General features: G+C 62.0%; 1 protein-coding gene across 2 annotated transcripts; it reads left to right on the top strand.

The window, feature by feature from the left end:
* Nucleotides 1-3,419: 3,419 nt before the first annotated feature.
* Nucleotides 3,420-26,927, top strand: CAMK2A (calcium/calmodulin dependent protein kinase II alpha). 2 transcript variants are annotated; one of them, XM_032196993.1, is made up of 19 exons: nucleotides 3,420-3,602; nucleotides 8,096-8,190; nucleotides 10,208-10,267; nucleotides 12,640-12,694; nucleotides 13,076-13,141; nucleotides 14,349-14,421; nucleotides 14,690-14,792; nucleotides 15,267-15,350; nucleotides 15,456-15,550; nucleotides 15,891-16,013; nucleotides 16,123-16,206; nucleotides 17,383-17,425; nucleotides 18,892-18,932; nucleotides 22,121-22,153; nucleotides 23,259-23,307; nucleotides 24,075-24,150; nucleotides 24,906-25,000; nucleotides 25,311-25,547; nucleotides 25,727-26,927. In XM_032196993.1, the coding sequence occupies exons 1-18, from the start codon at nucleotides 3,541-3,543 to the stop codon at nucleotides 25,541-25,543; spliced, it is 1,470 nt and encodes a 489-aa protein (XP_032052884.1). In that variant the 5' UTR covers nucleotides 3,420-3,540; the 3' UTR covers nucleotides 25,544-25,547; nucleotides 25,727-26,927. The 2 variants fall into 2 exon arrangements, with proteins under 2 accessions (XP_032052884.1, XP_032052885.1); XM_032196994.1 differs by having other exon boundaries at nucleotides 25,311-25,539.
* Nucleotides 26,928-27,491: the final 564 nt, after the last annotated feature.

The following is a 27,491-nucleotide window of genomic DNA, read 5'->3' on the forward strand; positions in this document are numbered from 1 at the left end:
GGCGAGGTGCGAGGAACGGTTTTCATTTCCATATTTATGTAAACGCGTCCAAGTTTAGTCCTCCTTTTATTTTTTTATTTTTTTTTCTTCAAAAATGGAAATTTCCATGAAAACGTGTTTGATTTGTTCTCCCTTCAGTTTTACTAATATCTCCATGAAAACTGTTCGCCTGGTCTTGTCTCGTTTCCAGTTTCTGATCTCCTGGGCCGGTGCCGGTTTCGCGCCGTCAGTCTAGCCAGAGTTTTAGGTCTGGGTTCTCTCTTTTTTTTTTTAAGTTGAAATCTGAATTTTATCAAAAAGAAGCATTTGAAGGAAAGTGCTAATCCCTGAAAAGAGGAGAAGTAGGCAGAAAAACCTCTGGGTGTTGGGAGAGAGTTGTCCCTCTCTCAGCGCACCCAGGAGAGCGCTTGTTGTTCCCCATATCTCCAGCCCCCCCAGCACCAGCACCCTTCCAGAGCTTTGCTGCTGTGCAGAATTTGCCCCTGGGAGCTCGAGTTAGAGTAATGGGGCTGGAGAACAGCGGGTGAGCAGCTGGAGAGCTTCATTTCAACGTCCTCTCATCCCCATCCCAGCATGGCTCATGGATGGCTCCAGTGGCACCCAGTGCCGGGCAGCTCCAAGCTAAGGGCACAAAGAGAAATGTGCCAAAATCGGGTGGTTTCACACCATTCAGCCCCCTTGGGATGGGGTGGGGTGGGATGGGATGGGGTGGGATGGGATGGGATGGGATGGGATGGGATGGGATGGGATGGGATGGATGGGATGGGGTGGGGTGGAGTGGGATAGATGAGATGGGGTGGAGTTGGAGATGAAATGGGGAGGGCATGGGATGGATGAGGCAGGATGGGTGCACCTGGGAGCCTCTCCAGCCCCGCAGACCCCTTCAATCTCAGCGAGCCAGCACCCTGGGAGCTGCGAGCTAGGGAGGGGGTGCTCTGGGCAAAGGGCTGCACCTCACGCCAGACCCTGGTGTCAGGGAAAAGGTGGCCCTGGGGACCCTCGTCCCACCAAAAGCAGTTTCTGCGTTGCCACTGGCGTGAGTGCTGGGGCCCGCAGGGACAGGGCACGTTTGCAAACACAACCTTAAGTATAAATCAGCTCTCTTTACCGCGGTATTTATAATCCCTTCCTAAAAATAACCGAGACTTCAGCTTCCCAGAGGACAGCAACTGAGCATCCCCCAGACCCCAGCTTGTGTGTGAAACCGTCCCAGTAATTTTGGGATCTCTGCAGCATGCAATCTGCTTGCTGTGCCTGTGAGAGGCTGCTGGGGGCTGTTAGGGGTGCAGGGGGGGCTGCTGCAGGTCCTTACGAGCCCTGTGGGGCTGCTGCTGATCCCACACGTGTGGGGTTTGCCAGAATCCCAAACCAGACCCTGCTCTCTTGGGCAGGCGGCCGCGCTGGGGAGCCCGGCGGCAGGATGCAGACACTGGGTGCCTGCAGGCAGAGCTGGGGGAGAGCAGGAGGCATTTCGGGAGAGGCAGCCCGGCGATGGAGAGGAGCCTCTGGGGATGAAGGTCTCCATCAGGCGGCCAGAGCCCAGCACGGCAGCAGAAGAGCAGCCCGGTGGCGGCGTGTCGAGGGCCGCCAAGGAGCGGGTTTTGGGGACAGCCTGGCTCCAGATGGCTGGGAGAGGAGATGTCGGCCAAGGAGAGGTGTCTGAGGAGGGTCCTGAGGGGCAGGGATGGGTTTTTCCCCTTCCCTGGGCCCAGGGACCCCCTGTGCTGGCTCCCAGCCCGGAGCAGGAGCGTCCCACCCGGAGCCTCGGTGCTGCGCCCGGGGACGGGGCTCGGCGCACAGCAGGGCCCGGCTGGGAGAATTTCAGTCACAACGCTCAACGTGCTCGGCACCGAAACACCCAGCTCCTCCTCTCCTCAAAGAGGGAAAAACGCTGATAAAAAGAGAAAAAAAAAAAAAAAAGCAAACAGAGAGGAGGCCAGCAAGGGAAGAAACCCTTCCTGGAGAGCCCTGCCTGTGCCGGGCTGCGCAAACCCCAAAAATCCTGCACACCACGGGGGGCTTTAATGGGATGGGGGGCGCAGGGGGCTGTTTTCTGCATCAGTGTCCATCCCTCCCCTTGGGGACAACCCCCCGGCAGGGACAGCACACCCACACTGCTGTGAAGGCATCAGGGTGAGCTCTGCTCCCTGTCCCCGTCCCGCTGCCCTCGGGGTCCCTGTCCCCGTCCCCATGTCTGGCCCCATGTGGGAACGGGGCCCCTGGCACCGAGACTGGATGCGGGGCCATGAGGGTGGGGATGGGAGCGGGTAATGGTGCAATTAATGGAAAAGCCATTAGACCTTTCTCCTCCTCCCCCTCCTCTTCCTCACTCAGCCGCTTGCTGTCCTCCTCCACTTCCACCTCCTTTCTTCTCTCCCTCTCCCCGCTCCTCCTCTCTCTCCTCTCAAAGATTTCTCCCTATTTTTGTCTGGTTAGAGCCTTTTCTTTTCCTTTTAACCCTACAGTTCCCCGGAGGGGAGCTGCATCAGCCTCATCTGCCCAAGGCAACGCCTTTCGCAGCCACCCAGAGCCCTGGCTGCCGGCGCCCTTCTCCTCCTGCAAAAATGACCAGAAATGGGGTAAAACCCCAAATAGGGGCCAGAAACCGGGCACCTGCAAGGCTGGAGGTGGAGGTGCCGGCAGCAAGGCGTGCTCCCCGGAGGCCTTGGATCTCATTACTCCACTTTTATCGCCCTTTTCCATTTCTTTTTCCCCCTTTTTTAAACCAAGGGCTCCCCTTGTGGCGTGTTTCAGCCCAAGCCACTCTCCCCACACAGGGGGTGACCCTCGGGTGCCAGCGATCGGGGCCAGGCCCCCCCGGGGGACCCTGCTGCTGGCGGGGCAGTTTGGGGACCTGGGGACCTGCCTTGGTTTCGCTGCCTTCTCCTGACACACTTCTGCTCCATCCGTGCCGCCCGCCCCGCTCTGCACCACCCCGTCCCCCCCCCTGCAGTCCCCCAGGGATGCTGCTGCAGGGCAACCAGCAGGGCCTGGATTTTTTCTTTTTTTTTTTAATTTTCTTATTTTTTTTTTTTAGCTGGGGGGGCAGTTGCTGGGGCGACGGCATCCTCCTGCAGCATGGAAACCCAGGTTTCCATGGAAACCCATTTTTGCCCCAGTTCTCCTGCCACCGCCACGTCCTCCGATTTGCCTGTAGGGTTGGCGATTTTGGGTTTGCCCCCCTTGCATCCCCGCAGAGCTTCGGGGGGACCCCCGGGGCAGCCCCAGGGGCCGGGTCCCCCATCGGGGCCGCGGTCCCCATGGCGGGCGGCGGGGTTTGGGATGCAGTTGCCCAGGCAACAGGAGCAGGGCGTTCCTGGCAGCGGTGGTCGCCATGGGGACGGGGATGCTGACGAAGGCTTGCGAGGCTGAGAAGACAAATTGCCCTCATCATTATCTCCGGGCTTGTCAATCAAACATATTCCCTTATTTACCTCGGCGAGGAGAGAGCCCCGGGAGCACACGGAGAGGGAGGGAGCGAGAGGAGAAGCTGCTTGCCCCCAACTCCGCACCGGGAGGGAGCGTCTCCAGCCCCCGGGGATGGCCACCATCACCTGCAACCGCTTCACCGAGGAGTACCAGCTCTTTGAGGAACTGGGCAAGTAAGTTGGAGACGGGGCTTGGATGCGCCCCGGCTGGGGCAGAGCCTCGGCAGGGCTGGGAAAGGACGGATCCAGGGCAGGATGATGGGCACGGAGAAAAAAAGGGAGCAGCGGGGGGACCGAGGTTAGGAAGGGGTCCCCCAGCCCCAGCCCTGCCAGCTCCGTCCCTTCCCGAGTTGGGGTGCGGGGTGATGGGTGCAGCTTTCCCCGTGCCACATTTCGGGTTCAGGCTCGGGAAGGGGACGGGTGCTCCTCTGAGAGAAAAGCAGCTCCAGAGAGAGGAGGCTGCCGGCTCCCCCGGCAACTTCCCCAGCCAGGAGGAGGGATGGGACAGCCGGGGAGGGAAACCCAAGCGGCGGGCGCCCCTCCGATTCCTTTGGGGAATTTCTCTGCGTGGATTCACTGGGGTTTGACAACTCCTGCAGGAGACCCAGCCCGCCTGGCAGCCCCCGGAGAAACCCCAGCCAGAGCTGGGATTCTCCCACCCCATCCCCAGTCCCAGCCGGGTGTGCGAGTGCCCCACGTTGAAACCCAGCCGGGAGGGGCTCAGTTTGGTGGCTGCGGGTGTCACTGTCACCGCGTGGTGCCTGCCCGCACGGATCCGTGTGCAGGGAACGCCTGCCGGGGTGGTGCTGGGGGGCACTGAGCACCCCAGGGTGGAGCAGGGCACTGGTCCCAGCACCGTGAATGCCCTCAGTGCTGGGCAGAGGGATGCTGTGTGGTTTGGTGCCTGGCAGGATACAAAAAAAAAAGAAGCACAAACAACAGGCGTGTGCCTCGGGTTCGGTTTCGGTGCCTCTTTTTGGAGCTGCCGTGTAAATGTGGGCTGCGTGCCCTCGGAGCAGCTCGGAGAGAGCCCTGTGCACCGTGGGGTTGTCTCGGGAGCGGGGTGCCCGAGCCTGCTGGCAGGGTGCTGGGTGGTGGATGTGCAGCTATGTCCGTCTGTAGGCATGGAAACTTGCTCCAGCCCCGCAGCCCCGCACCGCAGGGCAGCCTGCGCCGAAATGTGCACCCGCGCGCGCGTGGGCGTGCAGAACGGGGGCGAGAGAGAAAGGAGAGGACAAAGATGGAGAAAGCGAGAGGCTGGAACAGGGGGGGACTTCGTGCCGGGCTGAACGCAGCTCATGTTCCCTGCCAAAATGAGGTGGGGGGGGGGGCAGGTGGCTGCTGCAAACAAGTGCAGCTCCTCGGAGTGTGCAGACCCCTGGTGCTGGGATGCGCTGGTGTGCACGCACATCCCCTTCTGCTCGGGGGGCTGGTGGGGAGCAGCAGCTGGGGAGGCAGCCCCAGCTGGTGCTGCAGGCAGGGGGATGTGAACACCCCGAGGAGCTGGGCACGGCTGGGTTCGGGACCTGATTTTCCAGAGGTTTCTCAGCATTTCTGGGCTCTGCGGGGTGCGCAGCAGGGTCAGCAGTGCCTGCAGGGGTGATGCTGGGCCCAGCAGGGCAGGCAGGGGTGCAGGGACCATGGAGGGGAGCTTTCAGGCTGGGCACGATGAGGAAGGACCAGGACAGCTGCTGGAGGCGTTCAGGGCACGAGGCTTTGCCAGGCAGGCACTGAGACAGCTCAGTGGGAGCCCAGACCCCAGGGCCCCCCGCAGCAGCGCAGCAGTGCACCTGGGCAGATGCATTGCTCCACGCTCATCAATAAACAAGCAAAGGCAGCAGCAACAAGGCTCCCCGGCCCTGTGAGCATCACACCCTGGGCAGCCTGGCCCACCCGAGCTCCCCTGCTGCAGGAGGCAATGCAGGGGCTGAGCGGCTCAGCCCGGTGGCTCCTGCAGCTCAGAGCATCCCCCCTGGGCTGCGGGTAGCACCCAGCCGCCTTCCCAACCCCGGGCCCTCGCTGGGCTGGTCAATGCGCTGCGGAGCTGGTTGGGAATTTTCCACCGGGATGGTTTCCACTTGCAAAAACCCAGTGGTTTCCCATGGGGAAATTTCTGCTTCGTGGGCTCGGCAAGGGAAACCAGGACGAGGCGCTGCACGCCGCGCTCCGCTGCCGCAGCCGCTGCCCGCCAGCTCGGCGGGGGCACCCCCAGCACACGGCTGGCTGCCAGCCCTTAGCTGTGCCCCCTCCGCCCTTCCCGAGCTTCCTGCATTTCTCAGGGGTGTTTTCTACCCCAAAAAGGCCTTGGAAAGGTGCTGGGTGCCAGGCTGCTGCGCCCAACCTGCTTCTTTGCCACCTCCTCGGCTACCAAGCATCCTGGCACCGAGACAAGCCGGGTTTTAGGATGATGCCACGCAGCTGATGGCAGCACGGTGATGGGGCTTCGTGGGGGGCAGAGCTGGGGAGAGGGCTCCACAAACAATATCCTGCATGCACAGGCAAGGGGATGTCCCAAGCAGGGGACGTGGAGCTGTTCCCGTGTCCCTGCTGGGGAAAACCTGCTCCCACAGCATCCCCAGGCAAAGCCGAGCCACCAAGGGGCTGCCCTGCTCCCCCCAAACCGCCCCCGCAGCTCGCAGGAGCCGAGGGACAGGGCGAGGAGCGGGGGCAGTGTGGGGGGGGGGACGGGGAGAGGATCCTGCCCACGGCCACCGGAGTAGGACAAACAGAAAGTGCAGCTCCTCCGGCGCCTCCGAATCCGCCCCCGCAGCGGAGCAGGTTCAGGGAGAGGCTGGCGACAATTAGCGAGCGGTACGATCAGCCCCTTGGCTCCCTGAGCTGCAGGAGAGGGTTTTCATTAAAAAGGGAGAAAAAAAAAAAAGAAAAAAAAGAAGAAAAAAAAAGCTACGGAGGAACAAAAAATCCCCAGCCCACACTCTTCTCTCTAGAAAGGAGATAAAATGCCTCGGAGGAGGAGGAGGTGTTGAAGAGAGGGAGGGCGGCAGCAGCGCAGCCCGGTGCTGGCAGGGAAGGTGTGAAGAAGGGGGAAGTGGAGCATCCCCGTGGCAGAGCCGCTGTGGGGGTTGGAGGGACCCGAGGGGGGGCATGGGGACAGGGTCCGGGGGTCACTCCTGGCCTGGGCGACCCTGGAAGCGGCTGCGGGGCTGGGAGCCAGCAGCAGGAGGTGGCTGCGTGGTGTGCGTGGGCATGGCACGGCCACTGAGAGACCCCCAGCGGGGTCAAGCAGCCAGCCTGGGGTGCACAAACCTTTTCCTGTGCCCCGTGGGAGCCCCGTCCTTCCCTCTGCCCCGTGGGGGGGACACCCGCGTCCCTCCAGGCCCACATTGGGTCACGCAGTGAAACCCTACAGCTGGGTTGAGAGCCCCGAGCTGGGTCAGGATGGGGTTTCCCTGCTGTGCTCATTGCTGCAACGGGTTGTCCTTAGGGAAAAAAGAGCAAAGAGGGGTCACGGGGAGGAAAGGAGCCCCCAGACCTGGTGCACACAGAGCTCCTGGTGGGACGCGGCGAGTGGCACCGTGCGTCCAGCCCCATGCCAGCAGCAACCCCGGTCTCCCCAGGCTGGACAAGCAGCATTTCCCCCCTGATTTCCAGTTAATTCCCGCCCAGGCTGTGGGAATGCGAATAACTCATCTCTTCCAGTGGCCGGGATGAGATGGCAGGGCTCTGAGCTCGGGAAGCGCCGGGCTCGTCTCCTCTTTCTTCTCCCCAGCCCCTGCCTGGCACGTGCCGCGGGCGATGCCGCACGGGGCGCGTGGGCTGGCGGCTCCGCTGGGGCTCCCGCGTGCCCAGCCCCATCCCCTGCACCCCGCCGCTCGCCTATTCTGCTAAAGATCACACTCAGCCCCAAATTGCCCGTCTCCATCCGCCCCCACCGGGAAAATCAATTATCCACCGCTGCTTGGCAGCGCGCTCGCGAGCGCGGCCTTTTATTCCTCGCCGTGCAGCGGGAGCGGGGGCAGGTGGGGCGGGAGGTGGCGTTGCTTTTTGATAGTTGTTATTTGAGCGATCGGAGGGGTTTGGCAGGAAAGGGAACCTGGTACAAAGGTTGTGCTTGGTGGGGCTCTGCGGGTGCGTGCGCAGCCCCGGCATCGGCGCCCGCAGCCAGCGGGGATGGTCCTGCTGCTGCTGCGGTGGGTTTGCGGCCACGGGGACCTTAAATCGGTCGCCTGCAGCCACAGCGAGTGCTTGTGCCTGCTCCTGCAAACTGCTGCTGTGTTTGCGAGGTCTAAAGCACGCAGAGAGACGCACGCACACAGGGTGAAGTGGCCGAGCGCGGTGCCACAGCTGCATCCATCCCCGGTGTCCCTGGGGAGCCAGAGCTCCGGGTAAATCGTGGCCTGCTCTCTCCCAGGTGATGGACAAGGCAGAGCTTGGAGGGAGGAAAGGAGCACGGTGCCAGCGCTCTGCCAGGATGGTGCCAAGGGGCAAATCCTGCATTCATCCCCACGTCCATATATGCCTGTCCCCACGTCCCCAAGGACAGTGGTGCCTGGGAGCTGATGGCACACCCACCGTGTTTTCCCCCCTTTCAAAAGCTCCTTCCCGACCCCATCCCCATCCCATCGCTGCCCTCACCCCGCAGCACATTAGGGCCAAGCCCCGTCCTCGCCCCCACGGAGCCCTTCACCTCCCTTCTGTCTCCCCAGGGGCGCTTTCTCCATCGTCCGGAGATGCGTGAAGGTGTTGGCAGGACAAGAGTATGCGGCCAAAATCATCAACACCAAGAAGCTGTCTGCCCGAGGTAGGTGCTGGAGGTGTTTTGGGGGTCGGCAGGGCTTGCAGTGGGGAGTTTGTGTCCTTTACACCATGGTGGGAGCCCCCTGTCCCACCCCATCCCTACTGCAGTGCATACTGAGCTCCTCGATGGATGGGAACCAAAGGCATGAACATCTTGGGGCTGGGCAAGGGTCCCTGGGGACTCCTGTGGGTCTCAGGACCCCATTTCCCTGCTGTAGCAGCCCCAGCACCCCACGCACCGTGTCGCAGCAAAGCGTGGTTACAGCCTGGCAGCAAGGATCTGCTGACAGCCCCGGCGTTGGGCAGCAGGGATTTTGGGAGCATCACCTCCTGGAGAGGGCCCCATCCCATATAGATGCACACACATAAACGAAATGGGTCCCTCGGTGGGGGCTTGGCTTCATTTCAGTCTGGAGATGGGCACGACCCCCTCTGCGGGGTGATTTTGGGTGCGCTGGAGAGCGCTGGCTCCGGGACAAGGCTCGTTCAGATCCGTGCTGGCTGCTCCTCGGGGTCAGGCTGAGCTGATCCTACAAAAAAGCACTCCAGCCATCCCTCGCCCCCGTGCAGGAGCTCCTGTGCCACAAATATCTGGCAGAGGATCTGGGTGGTGAGGTCGGAGGAGACCAGATGGCCCCTGCCACGTCCCCGCCGCGGCTCCTCCTCGCCGGGCGCACTGGGGAGCACAGGATGGGTGCTGGGAGAGCGAGCGCCCTGCCGGGAGGCTTTAATTAACTCCCTGCCTCTGCTTCTCTCCCTGACGCCACTGCTCACCTCTGAAGGCAGAACTGAAACGCAGAAAATGGTGACAAGCTGCTTGCTGACCTCAAATTGAGCCAGCGCTTGCCAAAGCAGCGCGGTGCTGACGCCCGGCGTTGCGCAGTGGGCACCCCCCCTTGGGAGGTGGACGTCCCCTGCCTGCCCCTGCAGTCTGCCCTTCTCCATCTTCTCCTCGGGTTTGTGCCGTGCCCTGCAATGGCTCCGTGTCCCTCTGTCACCTGGAGAGACCTCGCTCTGCTGGCCGAGCAGCAGCTCCTTTTGGAAATATCCCCAGAGCCCCCGGCTGTGCAGAGATCCGGTGATCTCCGGCCTCTTAGAGCAAGCAGATCTGCTTTTACCAAACAGCACCAGCAATGCTGGACCTCCTCATGAGGAGATCGCCTCCAGCGGGAGAAAAACCAACCCCAAAAAGGGTTTTTGAAGGGGGAAATGTCCCCGCAGCCCAGGCATGCCAAGGCAGACTGGCTGGATGTGGGGCGCCCTGGGGAAGGCTGCAGCCCCGCACGTCTCGGCGGCTGCAGATTTGCTTCGATGCAGAGCGAGACTGCGGGGTGTGAACTTGCAAGGTAGCAGCAAGAGTGCCGAGAGACGAGCAGCCCTAATTATATCCCTGCCTCTCCTGGCTGCTGGGTTCCTGCTATCACCAACTGCCTTCAGACGGAGCTGCGGGGAGGAGGCAGCGCGGGGCAGGGAGAGCGGCACGGGGCGCAGGGAGCGAGGGGAATTCGTGGGGCTGATGGCCCTATTGCCACTTGAATTTTGCTCCATCTTCAGGGGTTTGGTTATTAGATTTGGGGGCCAGCAGGGTCCGTGCTGATTGTCTGTGCTCGGCTGAAGGCGAGCAAACCCAGCAGGGCTGCGGGCAGCAACCGCCCAGGCACCTCCAAAAGCTCTGCGGGGAGCTCGGGGCTTGTTCAGCAAAGGGATTGGCGATGGGGAGAAGAGGGCGAGGAGAAGAAGCCCAGGACGCCTGCAGCAGCAGTGCCCAGGGCTTGGCTGGGTGCTGCGCCCATGCTGGGACAACGTCTGTCAGGTCCTGATGCAGAACACCTCCCTGCAGCCATTATCCCTTTGAAACAAGGCAGAACAAAACAAAAAGAAGAGGCAGGTTCGCTCCTCGCCAGCTGCTCCATCCCCCTACACTTCTCCTGTGCTGGCAGCTCCTCCGAGAGCACCGGCGAGACCTGGCAGCAGCTCGTTCCCTTCCCCGGCCGCTAATTCGGGGCCGCTGCTTCTTTCAGATCACCAGAAGCTGGAACGAGAGGCTCGGATCTGCCGCCTCCTGAAGCACCCCAACATCGGTAAGCGCGTGCCCCAGGCACCCGGCTCTGCTGCCCACCCTGCTCCCAAACCTCACCAACGCACCCCAGGCACAGGGGGGGCACCGGGACATGGGTCTGGGTGCAAAACCCATCCCTCCTCTTCCTCCTCTTCCTCCCCAGCTCCCTTCTCCAAACGGGGTCAGGCAAAGAGAGGCCCCCGGCGAGCGCAGGGGGATTTAAGTAGGTCCCAACTAACCCAGTTGGCCGCACGTCCCTCCGGGGGGAGCGGGGCTGCAGGGGGGCTATTTTTACCCCTCGGATGCTGTGTTCCTCTGCCTGCTCCAAAAAGCGGCTCCAGCTCCGAGCAGCAGCAGCAGAGCGGGGCGTGGGAGGAGCGATGGCGGGGGGGAAGCGAAGACTTTCCCACCGGCCGTCCATCTGAGAGTAGCCTCCTTCGGAAAAGCTGTTTCAGGAAAACTCCCGAGCCCCTGCAAAAGACAAAAATAGGCCAGAAGGAGAGAGAGAGAGAGAGAGAGAGAGAGAGAGAGGGGAGGGGAAAAAAATGCAGCAAAATTCCCAAAGCCCAGCCTTGACAGCGATGCTGATGCAAGCTGCCGGCGCCTGGGGCTGGTTTGGGGGTCCCTTTGGGGATGAAGCCCCTCTCCCCCTGCAGCAGCCCAGGAGGTGCAGACCTCGGTGGGCTCCTGGAGCTTTTGGGAAGGCATCTGGGGGTAGGAAGGGAGCTCTGCAGCCTTTGCAGCTGGGAGCAGGAGCGAGCTGAGCAGTGCAGAGCAACGCTGGCAAAAGGGAGAGGAGCCAGTGCTGCTGGGGGTGCAGGAAAACTGAAGCTCGGTGGTCCCCAAAGGAGAAGACCCCAGGCACCGAGGGGCTGTGCTGGCTCTTTGGGTTTCCTGCAGCACATTTCCATCCCTCGTCTGCCCTGGGAACGCCGTGCTGGGCAGCTGGGGGTGCAGGGATCCTGCAGGAGGGGCTGCACGGGGAGGCTGCGCACAGGGTGCCCACCACCCCACAGCACATCCATGGGGCTCAGTCAGGGACAGCTGCAGCTTCCCCAGGTGCTTTTACCTGGAGGGAAAGCTTGCTGGAGGGGCAAATTTTGGCTATGCCCACTCCTGGAGCTCTGGGTACCCATCCCCATCTGAGTCAGTACCAAGCCGTGCCCCAAGCCCGGCTCTTGGCACCGAACGCGGAGCTATTTGGCCACCACGGCGCTGCTGCTGTGCTCTTTCTGACTATGGTCAGCAACAGATGCTTGTAGGACCAGGCTATTTTTAGGGCGGCTGCTCCTCGTTATACCCCCTCGGCTCCTGGCAGCCACGGGCTCTGGGACTTCCCCAGGCAGGGGATGTATCCGGCCCATCTGCTCGTGGTTGCTTGCGCCCTATCCGCACCGAAGGCACCTAATCCCCCTCTGATTGCTCTTGGATCCCAGGCACAATACCCCCAAATCCCTCTCAGATGAGATGAAACGGGCGGAAACGTGTTTGTTTCGACGCAGGAAGGCAGAGGGGCTGGGATTGTGTGTCAGGGAGAGATGCTGAGCAAACACAGGTGGCGGAGCACAGGGCAGCGAACGTCTGCGGGGGCTGTAGGGAAGAAGGAGCTGTGAACGGGATGAGCAGCGCTCAGTGCCATAGGAGGGACCTAGCTGGGGTGAACCAGGCTGGGAGCAAACCCTCCTGCAGCAGCGTTCCCCTGAGCAGTTCGTTTTCCTCCCTGGTTTCCCAACACAGACCCCAGAGGTGGTGACAGCGGGATCGGGGAACCATGAGGAGGTGGCCCCAGGGCAAAGCGGGATGTGGTGGGGGCAGAGGACACCAGACTGGTCTACTCACCCGTCTGTCTGCCTGTCCTACTTATTTCTGCACCTTTCCCCTCGCTGTGTGTCTGCCTGCGAAGCCGGGAGCAGGGAGCTCAGCCTAAATTACCAGAATTCAGCCCAAGAGGATGCGCTCGCACCCGGCGCCCCGCGGAGCAGGGCGAGGAGCCAGGCAGGGGGACGGGGCAGAGCGTGGTCCCTGGGCATCCCCAGAGACAGCCCTCCCAAGGAGACGAGGAAGGTCGCGACCAGGAGGGAAAAAATAAATAAAAAGCGAGGTTAATGCCAGGGCTTGGCAGCCCGGCACCTCTCCTAATCCTCAGCCCTGGTGCGCGCGGCCGCAGCCTGCCCGGGAGCTGGGCCAGGTCCCCGCTGTCCCCGATTTGGATGTGACCTTTGAGCCTTGCACCACGGGGGCCCTTGGCCGAGTGGGAGCCCCCCCCAGCTAGCAGCAAGGAGAAGAAGAGGAGGGGGAGGAAGAGCATCCCTGCTCTGCCCTTCCCTGCTGGGTCCTGGGGGGTGAGCACGGGCGGGAGCCGGGCGCGCCGTAACCCCCCTGTCTCTGCCACAGTGAGGCTCCACGACAGCATCTCCGAAGAGGGCCACCACTACCTGATATTCGACCTGTGAGTGCTGGCTGAATGCAGCTCCTGACCCCACAGCTGCTGCGGGCTGCCCCCAAGGCCGTGTGCCCTGCGCCCCCTGCCCCTCACCCCGAGCTCTGCTGAGCTCCAGCTCGCTCATGGCTTTCTGGGGGGCGCATGGGGTGGGAATGGGGAGGTCTGGGGTCCCCTATCCTATCCTATCCTATCCTATCCTATCCTATCCTATCCTATCCTATCCTATCCTATCCTATCCTATCCTATCCCAATCCATGCCATGCCCCCCATCCCTCTCCCCCTGTGCACAGACAGCAGCACTTTGGGGAGGGTTTTCCAGGGCTGAGCATGCTGTAAATCAACCCAGCCCCTCTGCGTGCCCGCTGTGACCCCCCTGTCCTCCCGCAGGGTCACCGGTGGGGAGCTGTTTGAGGACATCGTGGCCAGGGAGTACTACAGCGAAGCGGATGCCAGGTGAGCAAGGACGTGTTGGGCAGGGAGGGGACAGGAGGGGTCCCCTTTCCCCATTGCTGCCCCTTCCCAGGGCATTACGCACCCTGCTTGCTGCAGGACAGGCTCCCTCTGTGCTGAGAGCTGTTCCACAGCCGCCCTGCAGAGCTTGCTGATAAACCAGATGTGGAGAGCCAAAAAAAAAAAAAAAGAAAAAGAAAAAAAAAAAGCTGGTTTTAACTCGGCTCCTGCGCCAAGAGCTGTGTGTGTTACCGCAGGGCTGGTGCCTGCACCCAGCCTGGGGCTGGCATCCTCCTCCCTGCAGCTGCACCAGAGCCATCTGCAAGCGGTGCTCTGGCACTCGCAGTATAAAAGCGCAAGGAGGAGCAGTCAGGGCTCCCAGACACACGGTGCTCCTGAAGGGAACGGGAACCAGGAACCTCTCAGCTCGGCGAGGGAGCCAGCACTCGCCCCGAGGGGATTTGATCTGGCTGTGGTCACCCACACGGCCTCAGAGAGCTCCTGGTGCAGCCTCGGCTGTGCCCCGTGCGTGGGGCATCGTCCATACAAATGGCCAAGGGGGTGGTAAGCTCCGTGCTGCTCCTGGCTGCGTGGAAATATTCCCCATTTCTAGGCAGAAAGTGATCTTATTAAATGGGCAGCCTGCGCTGGATCCGCTTACAACCCATCCTCTGATTAGCGTCATCCAAATAAAATAAAATACATGTAAATGAAGGCCTTCTGCCTCGCAGACAGCTGGTTGGGAACAGAAGTGATCATTGCCTCATCCTTTTCCCCTTCCTTTCTCACGCACGCAGCCGAGCCAGGCTTTAATGGCCTGGACATACAGCAAACAGACACAGCACGAGCCACCAGCCTCACATGGGGCTGGGGAAATGGGGCTGAAGTGAGCATCAGCTGCTCTGCCCCCGTCTGGAGACCGAACCTGGGCACGTGTGGTGTCCTCCCCGCTGGTCCCCAGCTCCCTGGTGTCACTTCTGGGGAGCCCATGGGTGCACACACCATCCCAGCACCCTGCTTGGGTGTCCAGCAGCCCCTGGCTGGGTCACCACCGGCACCTGGGTGACCACCAGCGTGTGGCACACGATGGAGATGGGCACTGAAGCGATGGGGAGAAGGGTGAGGGGAGGAAATGCAGCCCTGCGGGTGCAGCTAAGGAAAATGTGTCTCTCCAGACACCTACGTGAGCTTTCTCCTCTCTCTTCTGCAGCCACTGCATCCAGCAGATCCTGGAGGCTGTCCTGCACTGCCACCAGATGGGGGTGGTCCACCGGGACCTGAAGGTACGAGCTGCAGGGGAAGGGCCCGTGGGAGGGTGTGGGGGCCCCAAAAGCTAATGGAAAGCTGCAGAGCAAACAGCAGCTCTGGGGTGAAACACCCAAAGGGAGAAGGGGCAGGGAGGTCCTGGTAGTCCGTGGCCCTCTAAGGAGGGTGCTCAATGGGACACACGGCTCCCCAAAGCACTGGGAGCTGCTCTGGGAACCCCCACCCCGGCACAGCAGAGCCCCCGGGTCCCTTCTGCTCCCCTGCAACCTTCCCCTCCTCCTGCAGCCCGAGAACCTGCTGCTGGCCTCCAAGCTGAAGGGAGCCGCCGTCAAGCTGGCTGACTTCGGCCTCGCCATCGAGGTGGAGGGGGACCAGCAAGCCTGGTTCGGTGAGCGCCGGCAGCGGGTTTCCCCCCAGCCCTCCCTCGTGTTCGGTCGGTGGGACCACCGAGGCTGTCCCAGGAGGGGCGAGCATCCCCAGGGGGTGGTGAGGGAGAGCCCAGCAGCCTGGGAAGGGTTCGATGGCTCCCGCTGCGCCCCTGGGAGCAGCCCTGTGCCCATGCGCACACAGCTTGGTGGAAGCTTGGTGCGTCACCGGGTGACCTGCTGAGGCAGACAGCCCCATGGCAGGGGTGAGGAGAGCCTCTTCCAAGAGCTGGGGGGCACGTCAGAGCACCCCGAGTTTGTGCACCGTCCTGGGGTGATGGTGCTCTTGCTGCTTGCTCTGCTCCCGGGAGCTGGGGGTGTTTTTGGAGGGGGGTGCCCGTGCCACCGGGATGCTGCAGGCTGTGCTTGTGGCTCTGGAAGCGGCTGTATGGGGATGCTGGCTGTCTGCAAGGCATGTCACAAGCTGTCTGTCCCAGGTTTCGCTGGCACCCCGGGATACCTCTCCCCCGAGGTGCTCCGCAAGGATCCCTATGGCAAAGCCGTGGACCTGTGGGCTTGCGGTGAGTCCGACTGGGGCCGAAATTTGGGGAGCGGACTGGGCAGCGTGGGACACCACAGACTGCCAGTCTGGCACGGCACTGACCCCACATCTCCTCCCCGGGCAGGCGTCATCCTGTACATCCTGCTGGTGGGGTACCCGCCCTTCTGGGATGAAGACCAGCACCGCCTGTACCAGCAGATCAAGGCCGGGGCGTACGATGTGAGTGCGTTTGTCTCGCTGCCCCCTCCCCTGCCCCTCTGTCCTCCTGCTGTCCCCACTCTGCTGCCCCAGGAGAGCCGTACGGAGGAGTTTGGATAGATGGGGGCGAGTTTCTTTGCTCTGGTCACAGCGATTTGACTGGGATGCCTTGCCCAGGTGCACACAGCGGTGTGTTTCAGGCCCACTTTGCAGCTCTTGCCCTCAATCTTCCTCCTCCCAGCCCTGCTCCCCAGTGCTCCAGCTGGGACAGGGTTGGAGGAAGGTTTTCAGGAGAACCAGCCCAATTGCAAAAGTTCTCCTGCTCCCTGCTGCCTCTCACCCTGGCCCCTTTGCTCGGCAGTTCCCCTCCCCTGAATGGGACACGGTCACTCCCGAAGCGAAAGATCTCATCAACAAGATGCTGACCATAAACCCCTCCAAGCGCATCACGGCAGCGGAGGCTCTGAAGCACCCCTGGATATCGGTGAGCCGGGCGGCACTGACCCCCAGGGGCTGAAGGTTTGGGGGGCACGGGGTTTGCAGAGGGATCCTGCACCCCGTGCCTGCCCTAAGCAGCTTCTCTCTCCTCCCAGCACCGTGCCACCGTGGCCTCATGCATGCACAGGCAGGAGACGGTGGACTGCCTGAAGAAGTTCAATGCCCGGAGGAAGCTAAAGGTAACTCACGCTCTCTCCTCTCCGAGTCGGCTGCAAAATGCACGGGAGGGTCCCCGGGGGGTGTTCGCCGAGTGGGGAAGGGCAGGGTGGGGTCTGTGGGTCGGCAGCATGGCGCTGATGGAGATTTGGGGATCCCGCTGTGACGGAGAGACAGGAGGTGGGGTGGGGTGGTGGCACCAGGCTGGGCTTCCCCAGGGCTCGGAGGAAAGCTGTGGTGAAGCAAAGCGCTGAGCCACAGGGTGAGGCTGTGCTGGACACCAGGACAAGGACATTCCTGCTGGTGACAGCACAAAAAGGTCCCTCTTTTTGGCAAGACAGGGATCCCAGGGGTGTAGTGAGAGCCCTGGGCCAAGCCACGCTGCAGCCAAGGAGAAAACTCTCCCAGATTTGTGGCAAAACCCCCTGGCTCACGCAGTCCAGCAGCACCACAGGCTTACAGCTCTGAGCTCTCCATCTCCCCACCCAGCCGGGTCCCCCACCAAGGGGCTTCAGGAGGCTCTGGAGAAGCAAATCTCTCCTCCAGACCAGTGCCACGACCCCTTCCCACAGCCTCCCCAGCCGGGGACAGCGCGGATGTGTACCAGACCCGCCAGCGTCCCAGCCTGAGCGCAGTGTGGCACAGAGCAGGGCAGCTGCAGGCTACTAACGTGATTATCAGGGAAAGAACCCGGCTATAAACTATTATTACTTTCCAGCTAGACAGGTAATCGAATTAGTTCAGGCGTACACTCCCAAATAGTAATCCATTACTGTAGGCAATTAGTCCTAAGTAATCTCATTACCCGCTGAGCAACTAGTTAGTTGAGTCAGCCGGAGAAGGGGGGAGTTTTTCTGGATGTTTTCTTTGCACGGCTTCCTTGAGAAGCCCCTGCCCCACTGCTCTCAGTGCAATTAAATCCCTCTCTGCTGCCACTGGCCGATGGAGCCTGGGCTGCCAGCAGGGCAGAATGAGGCCAAAATGTGCCCCGGGTTATTTAATACCCCTTTAATCTTCGATGGAAGGAGGTTTTGGAGAACACAACCCAATGCTGGGGATAAGAGCTGGGTACCGAGGGCTGCTTCTGATAGCAGGAGGAGAATATTAGCAGGGGGACAGGTGACACGCGGGGCTGGGGACATGGGGACCCGGTGTTCAGGGCCCTGCACCCCCTTCCCTTCTGCTTCCGTGTGTTTCAGGGAGCCATCCTCACCACCATGCTGGCCACCAGGAACTTCTCCGGTAGGTGCCGTCTCCGGGCTCCTCTCCTCGCCCTGTGCCAGCACCCAGGGCAGGCCCATGGGTGCCATGGGGACGTGGCTTTGCCCCCGGCTCTCAGTGGGGCTGTGGGTGCAGCCGGGTGCTCTGTGGGGTGGGGGGAGGTTGTAAGGCCAGGGCCAGGTCACCCAGCCCCTATGGGGTGGGTGCTGGGGTGGCAGAGGGTAAGGTCTCCGTCTGAGGCTCCCTGGAGGGTTTAGGATCTGGGGCTGGTGTGTGCCCACTCAAATTGCTTGTGCCCTGGTGGTGATGTGGGTGCTGGGGGTGGCGAGGGATGGAGGCAGCTGCTTTTGTGCCCTCCTGGAGATGTTTGTGGTGCAGGGAGAGAGCCTCAGAGACAGCGTCCTCTGCACCAGGCGAGTGCTCGACACGTCTCCAGGTGCCACTGCAGCAGCAGGGTCCCTCCTGTCCCTCCTGCTTTGCCCTCCTGAGGCAGGAGGGCACAGATCCCACAGGGACACGCACTCTCCCTGCATCCCACATCCCCCAGGCTTCACGGAGACGCAGGGACAGGGACAGAGCGTGGCAGCCCAGCCCCTGCACCAGGAGAGGCCTTGGCACAGCACGGCATGGTGGGCTTGGCATCAGCTTTTGGGGGAGCTTGGCTGAGGTGCCCAGGAGCTGGGTGTCGGGGTGAGCAGGGGGAGATGGGGGCTCCCCGGGGGAGATGGAGAGGTCCCTGGAAGGGGCTGGCATCCGCATTTGTCGCGGGGGGATCGTGCTGACAGATTTAGCACTTGTGGGCAGCGTGTGCGGGGCCGGAGGAGTCCAGCAGCTGGGGGGGATCCGGTTACCGGCAGGCGCAAAGCATCAAAGGGCAGGAAATTCAAAAACTTCCCTCCAAACCCTGCCATCCCGCACAGCCCGGGGGCTGCCTGTCCCCACCACCCACCCCAGCTGGGTGACAGCACCCGGCGTGGGGCTGCTCCCACCCGTGGGTGCCTCGGGGTGCCCGGCGCAGCCCCGGGGGTGGGGGCCGGGGCACGGCCGGCAGCCGGAGGTGGGCAGCGGGGAAGGCGTCTGCTTTTCATCATTGTCAAAATGTGGGCTGCAGCTGTCGGGCCGGCAGGCCGGCAGCACATGATCCCGGCAGCATGGGGCTAAAATTAGAGGGCGGCAGGCGGGCGGCCCATTCCTGCGCCGCGCCGCCAGCACCCCGGGGCGCAGCCCGCCCGCGGGCTCCCCGTGCGAGGCACCCCACGGACTCGGCGTGACGTTCGGGGACGGTCATGTCCCTCGTGGAGAGGCACCCCAGAAGGACTGGACGGTGCTACCGGGGTCACCCCTGAGCTCCTGGGGCCGTGCCAGAGGCGGCTGGAGAGAGGAGGAGACCCGCGGGGCTCTGCCGCCCGGCACCATGCTGCTGATCCTCGGCCTCCTGGTCCTGGTGCCCTGCCTGGCTCTCCTGACCTCCTTCCTCCTCTCTCCAGGAGGCAAGAGCGGTGGCAACAAGAAGAATGACGGCGTGAAGGTAAGCCCCCTCCTGCCCGCCCCTGCGCTCCCGTGCCGGCGGTGGGGTCCCCGTGGCACCGTGCGCTCTGAAGGGCGGCTGTTGGCACAGCTGTCCCCGCGTGTCCCCGGGCCACCAGCGTGTCCCCGGGCCAGCGGAGCAGCGTGGAGGCTTTGCAGTGCAGCAAGGGAAGGGGCTGGAGCTGCAGCCAGCAGCAGGAGAGTGGCTTCAGGCCGTGGCTTCAGGCTGCTGGCAGCCGTGCGGTGGTGGCCACATCTCCCCCATCCCATTGTGGTCCTGCTGCTGGAGGTGGTGGGGCTGGGCCAGGCTGTCCCCCAGCTCTGTCCTGTCCCCGGGTGGCACACGGGTGTGTTTAACCCTCCTGGTGCTGCTCCCAGCCCCCTGTGCCCACTGCAGACAGAGCGAAGGAGCGCTCCAGCTCGGCGATGCGCTGGAAAGCAGCCGGTGCTTGGAGGGCTGCAGAGCCCTCGGGTTGCCACAGCTCTTCTCCAGGACCAGGTGGCTCCTGGAGGCAGGGGAATCCTGCTGGCAGCAAGGAGAGCTGGGATTAGCGAGCTGCCACCCTTCTGCGGGAGGCATGGCCCACGTGGAGGTCCTCCTCTCCTTACCTGTGCCTCCACGGACACAAACAGCAAAGAACTTGTGTGATCACATCCCCACAGCCCAGGGCAGGGATGCAAGGTGGGTGGCACAGCTTCAGGACCCTGATTGCAGCACAGCCAGTTTTTTTTTTTCCTCCGTCCCTTTTGTCAGGACCCTGCTGTTGGATTGTGAGGGGTGCAGGGTTTGGGAAGGGCAGAGCCCTCAGCTGGTTTCTTCCTTCCTTTGTCCAAAAGTCAAACCCACAAGGTCTGGGACCACGGAAAACCCTCCAGAGCAGGGCCCAGCTCCACGCACACACCCCCATTGTGGCCCTGCAGCCTTGTGCTGCAACATGAAGCTGCTGGGCTGCATTGCTCCCAGGGGACGTTGCCTTGTGCCGCGGTGTCGGGGTGCCGCGTGCCTTCCAGGACAGCACTGCGGGTCCGGCACTGCGGCGCTGGCACAGAGGGGACAGCCCCCAGGGGAGCCACCAGAAGCCAGCTGCCAGCCCTGCCAGCCTTCCTCTGCTGCTCTGTACCACCAGAGCAGGGATCCCCCGGGCAGAGGTGGCTCGGTGCGAGCTGCTGGAGCACAGGGGACAGCAACCACCAGCTGCTTTTTTCAGCGTTGGCGGCTGGAGAGGCTCTGCAGAGCGTGGAGGAGGAGAAGACAAAGCCGAGCAAGGCTCGTTCCCCACAAGCTGTGGTGTCGGGCACCTCCAGCGTTACCATCCCCACCTCCTCCTGCTCAGCCTGGGGGGGACGTGCAGCGTAACCCCCTCACGGGGGGAAAAACAGAGGGCCAAGGGGGGCTGGCTGCTGCTGGAGAGGCTCTGGTGGCCACCGTGGGCACCTGGAGGATGCCAGGGCATCGCTGGGTGCTGTTTGTTCCTTTCCACCTCACTGGGAAAGCTGGGCAGGAGCCTGGAAATGTGCGTGGGTGGGGGTGGGCAGCTGGGGAGGGAAGGGGAAGGGTGCTGCCTGCGTGGAGAGCAGGGCTGGGGTCAGCATGACGCATGGTTCGATGTGGGAAGAGTTGTCCCCACCCGGAGAAACCTCCTGTGCTGGCCTTCCCCGAGGGAGCAGGCACCTCCCTGCCTCCAAGCACCCTCCCGGGGAGGTTCCCCTTACAGAAAGCATTCACGGGACCAGAAATTCCTCTCCGCCCCTGCTCGGGGGTCTCCGGGAGGTCTGCTGGTCCCAGCAGCTCCGATACCTTCACTGCCCTGTGTAGTGTCCCATCTCGTCACATCGTAAACTAATGGAATCACTGCCCCATGTCGCATCCTGTCCCGTCCTAAATTAATGAGCTCACTGCCCCGTGTCGCATCCTGTTACTGTATGTCCCGACCCGACGCGGTCGCTGCTTTGTGTTGCATTCTGTCGCGTCTGAAACTTCTGCAGTTTACTGCCCCGTGTCATGTCCTTGGTTAGCAGAGGCTGGGAGCCCGTCCTGCAGCTCCTCCGGCTCCCCCCCGGGGGTCCCTCCCGAAGCTCGGCAGCTCGCCCTGCCCTGTGGGACAGCGGCTTCCCTGGAGAAGGAGGGCTGAGGATTTACACAGGGCCCAGCGAAGGAGGGGAGAGCCTCGGTGGTGATGCTGGTGGGAGCCCCCCAGGATATCAAGGGGGTGGATGTGAGCAGCCCCTACGCCCCAGCCCATCCGTACGCCCTCAGGGGTCCCCACTTGTTTTTTTTTTCTGAGAGGTTTGCGCAGGGCTTGCTCTTCCCCTGGTGGGGCAGGCAGGAGCGGTGCCTTTTATAGGTGCTGGCAAAATGCTCCAGATTTGGCACCGCAGCTTCTAGTTCCTACCTCGGTGCCTCCCGTCGCCAGCTGGGGTTTGTCCCCGGGGAGCTGGAGGAAAGGAAAGGGCACGAGGCCAGGGCGCACGGCCCTCGGTGCCCTGGTGGAGAGGGGAGAGGAGCACGGACAGGAAGGAGCGTCCAGGAGGGGTTGGGGACTGCAGGCAGAAAGCTGGCCATGGGCTCTTACCCAAAGCCTAGTGGGAGAGGTTGAGGATGGAGATAAACGTGCATGAGTAGGAGCTTCTCCTTGGAGGAGACGTGGCTCGATCCCAGGCACCAGGACAGCTCCCCGTGCGGCACTCTGCCCTGCAGGGCCACGCAGCCGTAGCCACGCTGGCTTTAGAGCAGCCGGCTCGGTGCTGGAGGAAACCCTAGGTCCAAAGGGATGCAGCTCAGCTGGGTGAGCACAACAGCCAGCGGCACGGGCAGATGCGCCCAGGGCAGCCCCAGTCGGTGAGCCTCCCGTTTGGTGCTCCCACCAGCCTGGTGGCCTGGGCACAAAGCCACCAGGGCACAAAGCCACCAGGGCGGCCACCTACTCCTAGCAGCCTCTCAGCCTAACCAGGTCCTTGGGGTGAGCAGCAACGGAGGCAGTGGCAGGCCAGGAGAGGCAGGGTGCCAGCAGGAAGGCGGGTGGGAGCCGGCACAGCCCCAGGAGCAGCAGGTTGGCCCCCGCGCCTCTCGCTCGCCCCTCCAGGAGGACCACGGAGGGCGGCTCAGGAGCTGCTGCCTCTCACGTGCTGCTCTCTGCCTTTCTCACTCTGTGTCTCTTCCTGTTCCATCTCTTCTCCTTGTTTTTCCAGAAAAGAAAGTCCAGTTCCAGCGTTCAGTTAATGGTGAGTGTCCTTCGTCTTCCTCAATGCTGATATTGCTGGGCCTCTCCACATGTTCCAGCCTCCCCCCGTTTTTGGAAGTTACCTCGGGGTAGGGAAGAAGGGACAGCGGGGTTGGAGGGAACATCCTCAAAGCCGTATCACCCACAAACCCCATTCACAGGGTTGGTGCAGGCACTCGCTGGCCGCCAGCTGGTGGGAAGCCAGCCCTGGGTGTCTTGCTGATGGGTTCTCATGCCGTTTCTCCCAGTTCTCCTGACTCAGGTCTGCAGGCTGCATCGGTCCAAGGAGCCTTGGAGAAACACCTTCCATGCCTCTGCGGGGACTGTATGGTCATGGGACACCTTGCCAACCTCCATCGGGGTATTCTGGGTAATACATCAGCAAGGCTCTGCTGGGAAGAGCTCGCAGAGCCATTGCTCTAGCTCCGCTAGCAGAGTCGCCTTGATGGGGCTCCTGGAGAGAGACGGGGGGGTCAGGACCCCCCCCCCCCCAACACACACCCCAAATCTGTGTAGTTCGCTCAGCCGTTGATGGAAAGAGCTGTGTCTCAGCCTTCGGTGGTCCATGTGGGTCTTGGAAGCACTCTGTTGTATTGTACATTTCTCTCCCTACTCTGCGGTCAGTGTGGTCTCTCTCACTCCTGCACAGTCCCCCTCTTTCTCATCCCAGCTCCTCCTCGCTGTGAATTCGTACATCTCTCTCTCTCTCTCTCTCTCTCTCGTACAGTCAACATGGTGTCTTCCACCCCTGCACAGCCCCTCTCCCTGCCCCTCCTAGCACCCCGCCAGGCCACCCCGGACCTGCCCCGTCTCTGTCCCCGCAGGCGCCGGTAGGAAAAGGCAGCGCCGTCCCTGCGAGACCCTCCCCAGCCCAGCCCTCGTGCCCTCGGCTCCGGGGGCAGGGGGCCGGGGGGGGGCTCTGCGGTGCGATAGAGCTGAGGTTGAGGCCGGGTTGGACCTGCTGGCGCTGCCCTGGGTCGCCGGCCGTGCGCACAGCCGGGCGCTGTGGGGTCGGACTCGGGGGGCTGTCGGACACACGAGCTCCTTCTCGTGCCGGGTGAAGACCGGGCTCACCGTGCCCCGTCTCCTCTCTGTTCTTTGCTCAGGAATCGTCGGAGAGCACCAACACCACCATCGAGGATGAAGACACCAAAGGTACCGGCGGGGGCATGAGGGAGGTGGGTAGGGGCACCCCAGGGTTGTTAGCCCTGTGCCGGAGGGAACCCCAGGGCCATCCAGAAGTGGCTTTCTCCTCTCCTTCAGAGTGAAATGCCAGCACAGGTGGTTTATCTGACTGCAAGGAGTGATCAGGACAGTGCTGGAGAGCAGAGAGGGCTCCCAAAAATGTGGAAGCTCCCTGAAATGTCATGGAGATGCCTGGCACGGCTGGTCCCCACGGGACCTCCTGCGCTCCCGCTGGGCTCCCGGCTGCTCCCAGGCCAACAGCCCTTGGGGAAAAGCCTCCAGGGAAATCCCTGTCGCCTGCCTGCCCGAGCCAGCTTTCTAAGAATAACCCAGGGAATAATTTATCGGTGCTAATTTGCAAAGTCACTCAACGAAGTGATCCCAGCACAAAGCAAGGCGGGCTTGGGTCTGGCACTAATGGGACACGGGGCCGGGCGAGAGTGGCACCACGAGGGGCGATGCTCAGAGCAGGGACGGGGTCCCTCTCCTCTAGGAGTGACTCTTGGCACGTCCTTTCATTAGCCACAGTTAAAAAAATAATTAAATTAAATTAAATTAAATCAGGTATGGCACTGATTCGGCAAAGAATATGCCCAGGGTTGCACATCCCATCCTGGGGTGCAGGGTGCAGGGGCTGGGAGCCAGGCCGGCCACAGAGGGGGCAAAAATATTTGACAGATAATGTAACATGGGTGTTGTGGCTTTTCTTCCCTTTTTATTTTCCTTTACGCCGACAGTGAGGAAGCAAGAAATCATTAAGGTGACAGAGCAGCTGATCGAAGCAATAAGCAACGGCGACTTTGAGTCCTACACGTGAGTGTGTTGGTTCTGGGCTGGGCTCAGCATCCTGGAGCGGGTGCTGAGGGGTTCGTGCCCCCCACGACAGCACAAACCTCGTGGTTCAACCACTGCCGTGAGCAGGGTGACCGGGCTGATGTGGCATTAGGGCACGGAGACCATCCAGGACACGCAGGGGACTTCAGTTCCCAAACCTTGCCACAGTGCTGTGACCGCAGCTCTGCTCTGCTTAGCACGGATGAGCCCGTTTTCTGCTTTTGCAGAAAGATGAATAACTGTAAATGTGATTTATGGAGGCAGAAGGAACATCACATCCGCCGTGTCCATTACGCCCGGACTGCCCCAGGCAGCTTGGAAGCTCTGCTTTCTGCTCGCAGAGCTGCTGCTCCTCACAAGATGTTTCTTCCTTGTCCAGGGCCGATTTAATTAGCTGTTTCTGAGCGAGTGCAGGTCCTCATCCCTGCCCCAGAGGACAGCAGCGGGGATATGTTGATACAGAGCAGAGGGAATTGGTTTTTCCCTGCTGTTTTTCTCTCGCCACTCACAAAGAAGGCGGCAGCACCTTGGGAGGTTTAATGGGAGGAGGTGGCCGAGGGAGGATTTGCCTCATCTCAGTGGGGTCCTGGTGAAGTTGGGGGGCTTGAGGCGAGGTTGGGGGGCTTTCTGCGGGGCCAAGACCAGGTCTGGCTTCTGCCTGAGCTCACAGACAGGCTGCTGTGCTAGGAGCAGCACGATAACCTCTCCCCTCCTCTCCCCTTCCTCCTCTCCAGGAAGATGTGTGACCCCGGGATGACTGCCTTCGAGCCTGAGGCTCTGGGGAACCTCGTGGAAGGCCTGGATTTCCACCGATTCTACTTTGAAAACCGTAAGCAGCCCCCTTCCTCCCCCCGAGGGACCCTTACCACCTCCCAGAGCCCGTCTGCGCCTTGACCTCCAGCAGCTCGCTGGGGAGAGGAGGATATGGGTGGCTTTGGGAGCACCCCTGAGCTGGGAGATCCCAGCAGGAGGTGAATCGAGCCTGCTAGGGCCATGCTGATGTGCCGAGGGGCTGTTTGCTTAGAGGGTCTCTAGGGGAACCCATCCTGAGCCCACCATTTACTCAGCCTAACCCCAAGATCTCCCCTTCCCAAATCGAGGAGCCACCCAAAGCCCCCCTCTCCTTGTCCCCTTTCCAGTGTGGTCCCGGAACAGCAAACCCGTGCACACGACGATCCTGAACCCCCACATCCACCTGATGGGGGACGAGTCGGCCTGCATCGCCTACATCCGCATCACGCAGTACGTGGACGCGGGGGGCATCCCCCGCACGGCCCAGTCCGAGGAGACCCGCATCTGGCACCGCCGCGACGGAAAATGGCAAATCGTCCACTTCCACAGATCCGGCGCGCCCTCCGTCCTACCGCAGTAAGCCTGTGAGGCTCCGGGCATGGGGCAGGGAGGGTATGGGGTCCTCGGGGCACCCTAGGGGCAAAAAAAGTGGGATTTTGCCCCACGGGGTGCGGGATGGCGAGGAGAGGGTGGTGGGAGCGGGATGCTCCGCTCAAAGGGGTGGCCGAAGCAAAATCCTGCTCTGCCCCTCGGTGTTTTGCAGCTGAAGCGCGGCCCGGCCCGTGTCGGGTTTGTCACTGACTGAGTGCCCGGGATGTGAGACCCCTCCGACTCCCCCGACGGGACTTTGGCTGTTGGCTCTGCTGCTTGGTTCCCGCTGGAACAACCCCTCGCTTCTCACCGCACACACCCAACGGCCCCGCCGGCGCCCGCAAGCACCCCACCGCCGTCCCCACCCACCGGGCCCCCTTTCCTCTGCATGAACCAAGACAAGAGACACCGCGAACCTAAACCTCAGCATTTGGCGCCTGCCGGGGCAAAAGCCTCTCCCCCCAGCCCCGGGCTGCATGGCATTTTTGGCCCCCCCACGGCCCCGCAGCCCGGCACGGCCCTTGGACTGGGATAGGACTCGTCGTCCGCCTCCATCCCTGCCTCCGCTGGGAGCTCCCCGAGGAAGAGGAGGGCGCGGGGGCAGCTTGGAGCCACCCCGTGCCGCAGCCCCCTGCCACGTACCCGTGGATTTTGCCTTGCTGCTATCGAGGTCCTCGCTCGCCGCCGGGGTTCCCACCCTGATTTCCCACCTCCCGGCATCCTCGGCCGGGGAATTTGGGTTTAAACCATCGGCAAAAAGTTCAGCATCCGTGCGCCCCGGGTGAGGAGGGCTGTGTGTGCGTGGAGGGGTGAGTAAAGGCAACCCGGCGTTTTCCTTTCCACGGAACATGGGCCAGCTCCTTCCCAGCAGGGTAAGTAGGTTTGCGCCCCGGCTGCTCGCCCTCCTTCCTCCCTTCTCCCCTGGGAGCCGGGACCGGCGAAGCCGGGAGGAGAAAAGCGACTGCACCCCAGGGCTTGGCTCTCCCAGCCCTGCCGGCGGGTTTGGGGCACCTGCATCGCCCCCACGCCCTCCTCCCGTCCCTCTGGACCCCTTCCCCAGCCCCTCGCATGCAGCACCCGCAGCTCCCCGCGGCACAAGGGCTGGGGCAGCCGAGCTGGCCACCGATTCGAGACGCAATCCGCCATCGCCCACACGACACCTTCCAGCGAAGACGAGGAATGCAAGCTTTAGTAACAAAACTCTGCAGAAATCTGGTCGTGCTTCGAAGAAACAACCAAGCCTTTAGCTATCTTCTACTTTGAGCGCATGCCTTTTTATAGGAACAAAGAAAACCGACCTACCGTGTATTTCGTAACTTGATTTGGAGTATTTGCTGAAATGGATCTTTATGTAATAACTAGAAATGTTCAGCTGTTTAGGGCGGGGGGGGGGGTGGGTGGGATGGGGATTTTTGGGGGTTGCTGTTTTTTTGTTGCGTTTACATTTGGAGAGGGGTTGCATTGATGTGCTGCTCCCAGCACCGGGGCACCCATGTCCCCAGGGCACCCACGTCCCTGGGGCACCCACAGGGCTGCCTGCAGGGCAAACCAGGCACCGGGGGGGCTCTTTGGAGCCACCAGGATGTGTTTTTCAGGATGGAAAGCAGGGCCGGGAAGGGGGATTTTTGGTCTCGCCCCTTTGCCGTAAGGTCTGAGAGGCGCGAGGGCGGAGGTTTTTCCGGCAACCCTCCCGTTTCTGGGTCTGTTTTTCCGATGGAAGCTCTTGGCTCGTTGGCGTGGGGCTCCTGCAGCGCCGCCGCCCCGGGGACTTTCTAGCTGCACTCTCTTCATCTGCATGGCGTTTAACTTTCTAGACGGTGCGTGTGTTGAAAAACAAAGAAATGAACAACAACAACAACAAAAAGAAAAACAAAGAAAAAAAAAAAAACAAGCGCTTGTTTTGGACATAAAAAAAAAAAAGGAAAAAAAGGAAAAAA

This window comes from Aythya fuligula, chromosome 14, assembly GCF_009819795.1.
Source record: "Aythya fuligula isolate bAytFul2 chromosome 14, bAytFul2.pri, whole genome shotgun sequence".
Taxonomy (NCBI): Eukaryota; Metazoa; Chordata; class Aves; order Anseriformes; family Anatidae; genus Aythya; species Aythya fuligula.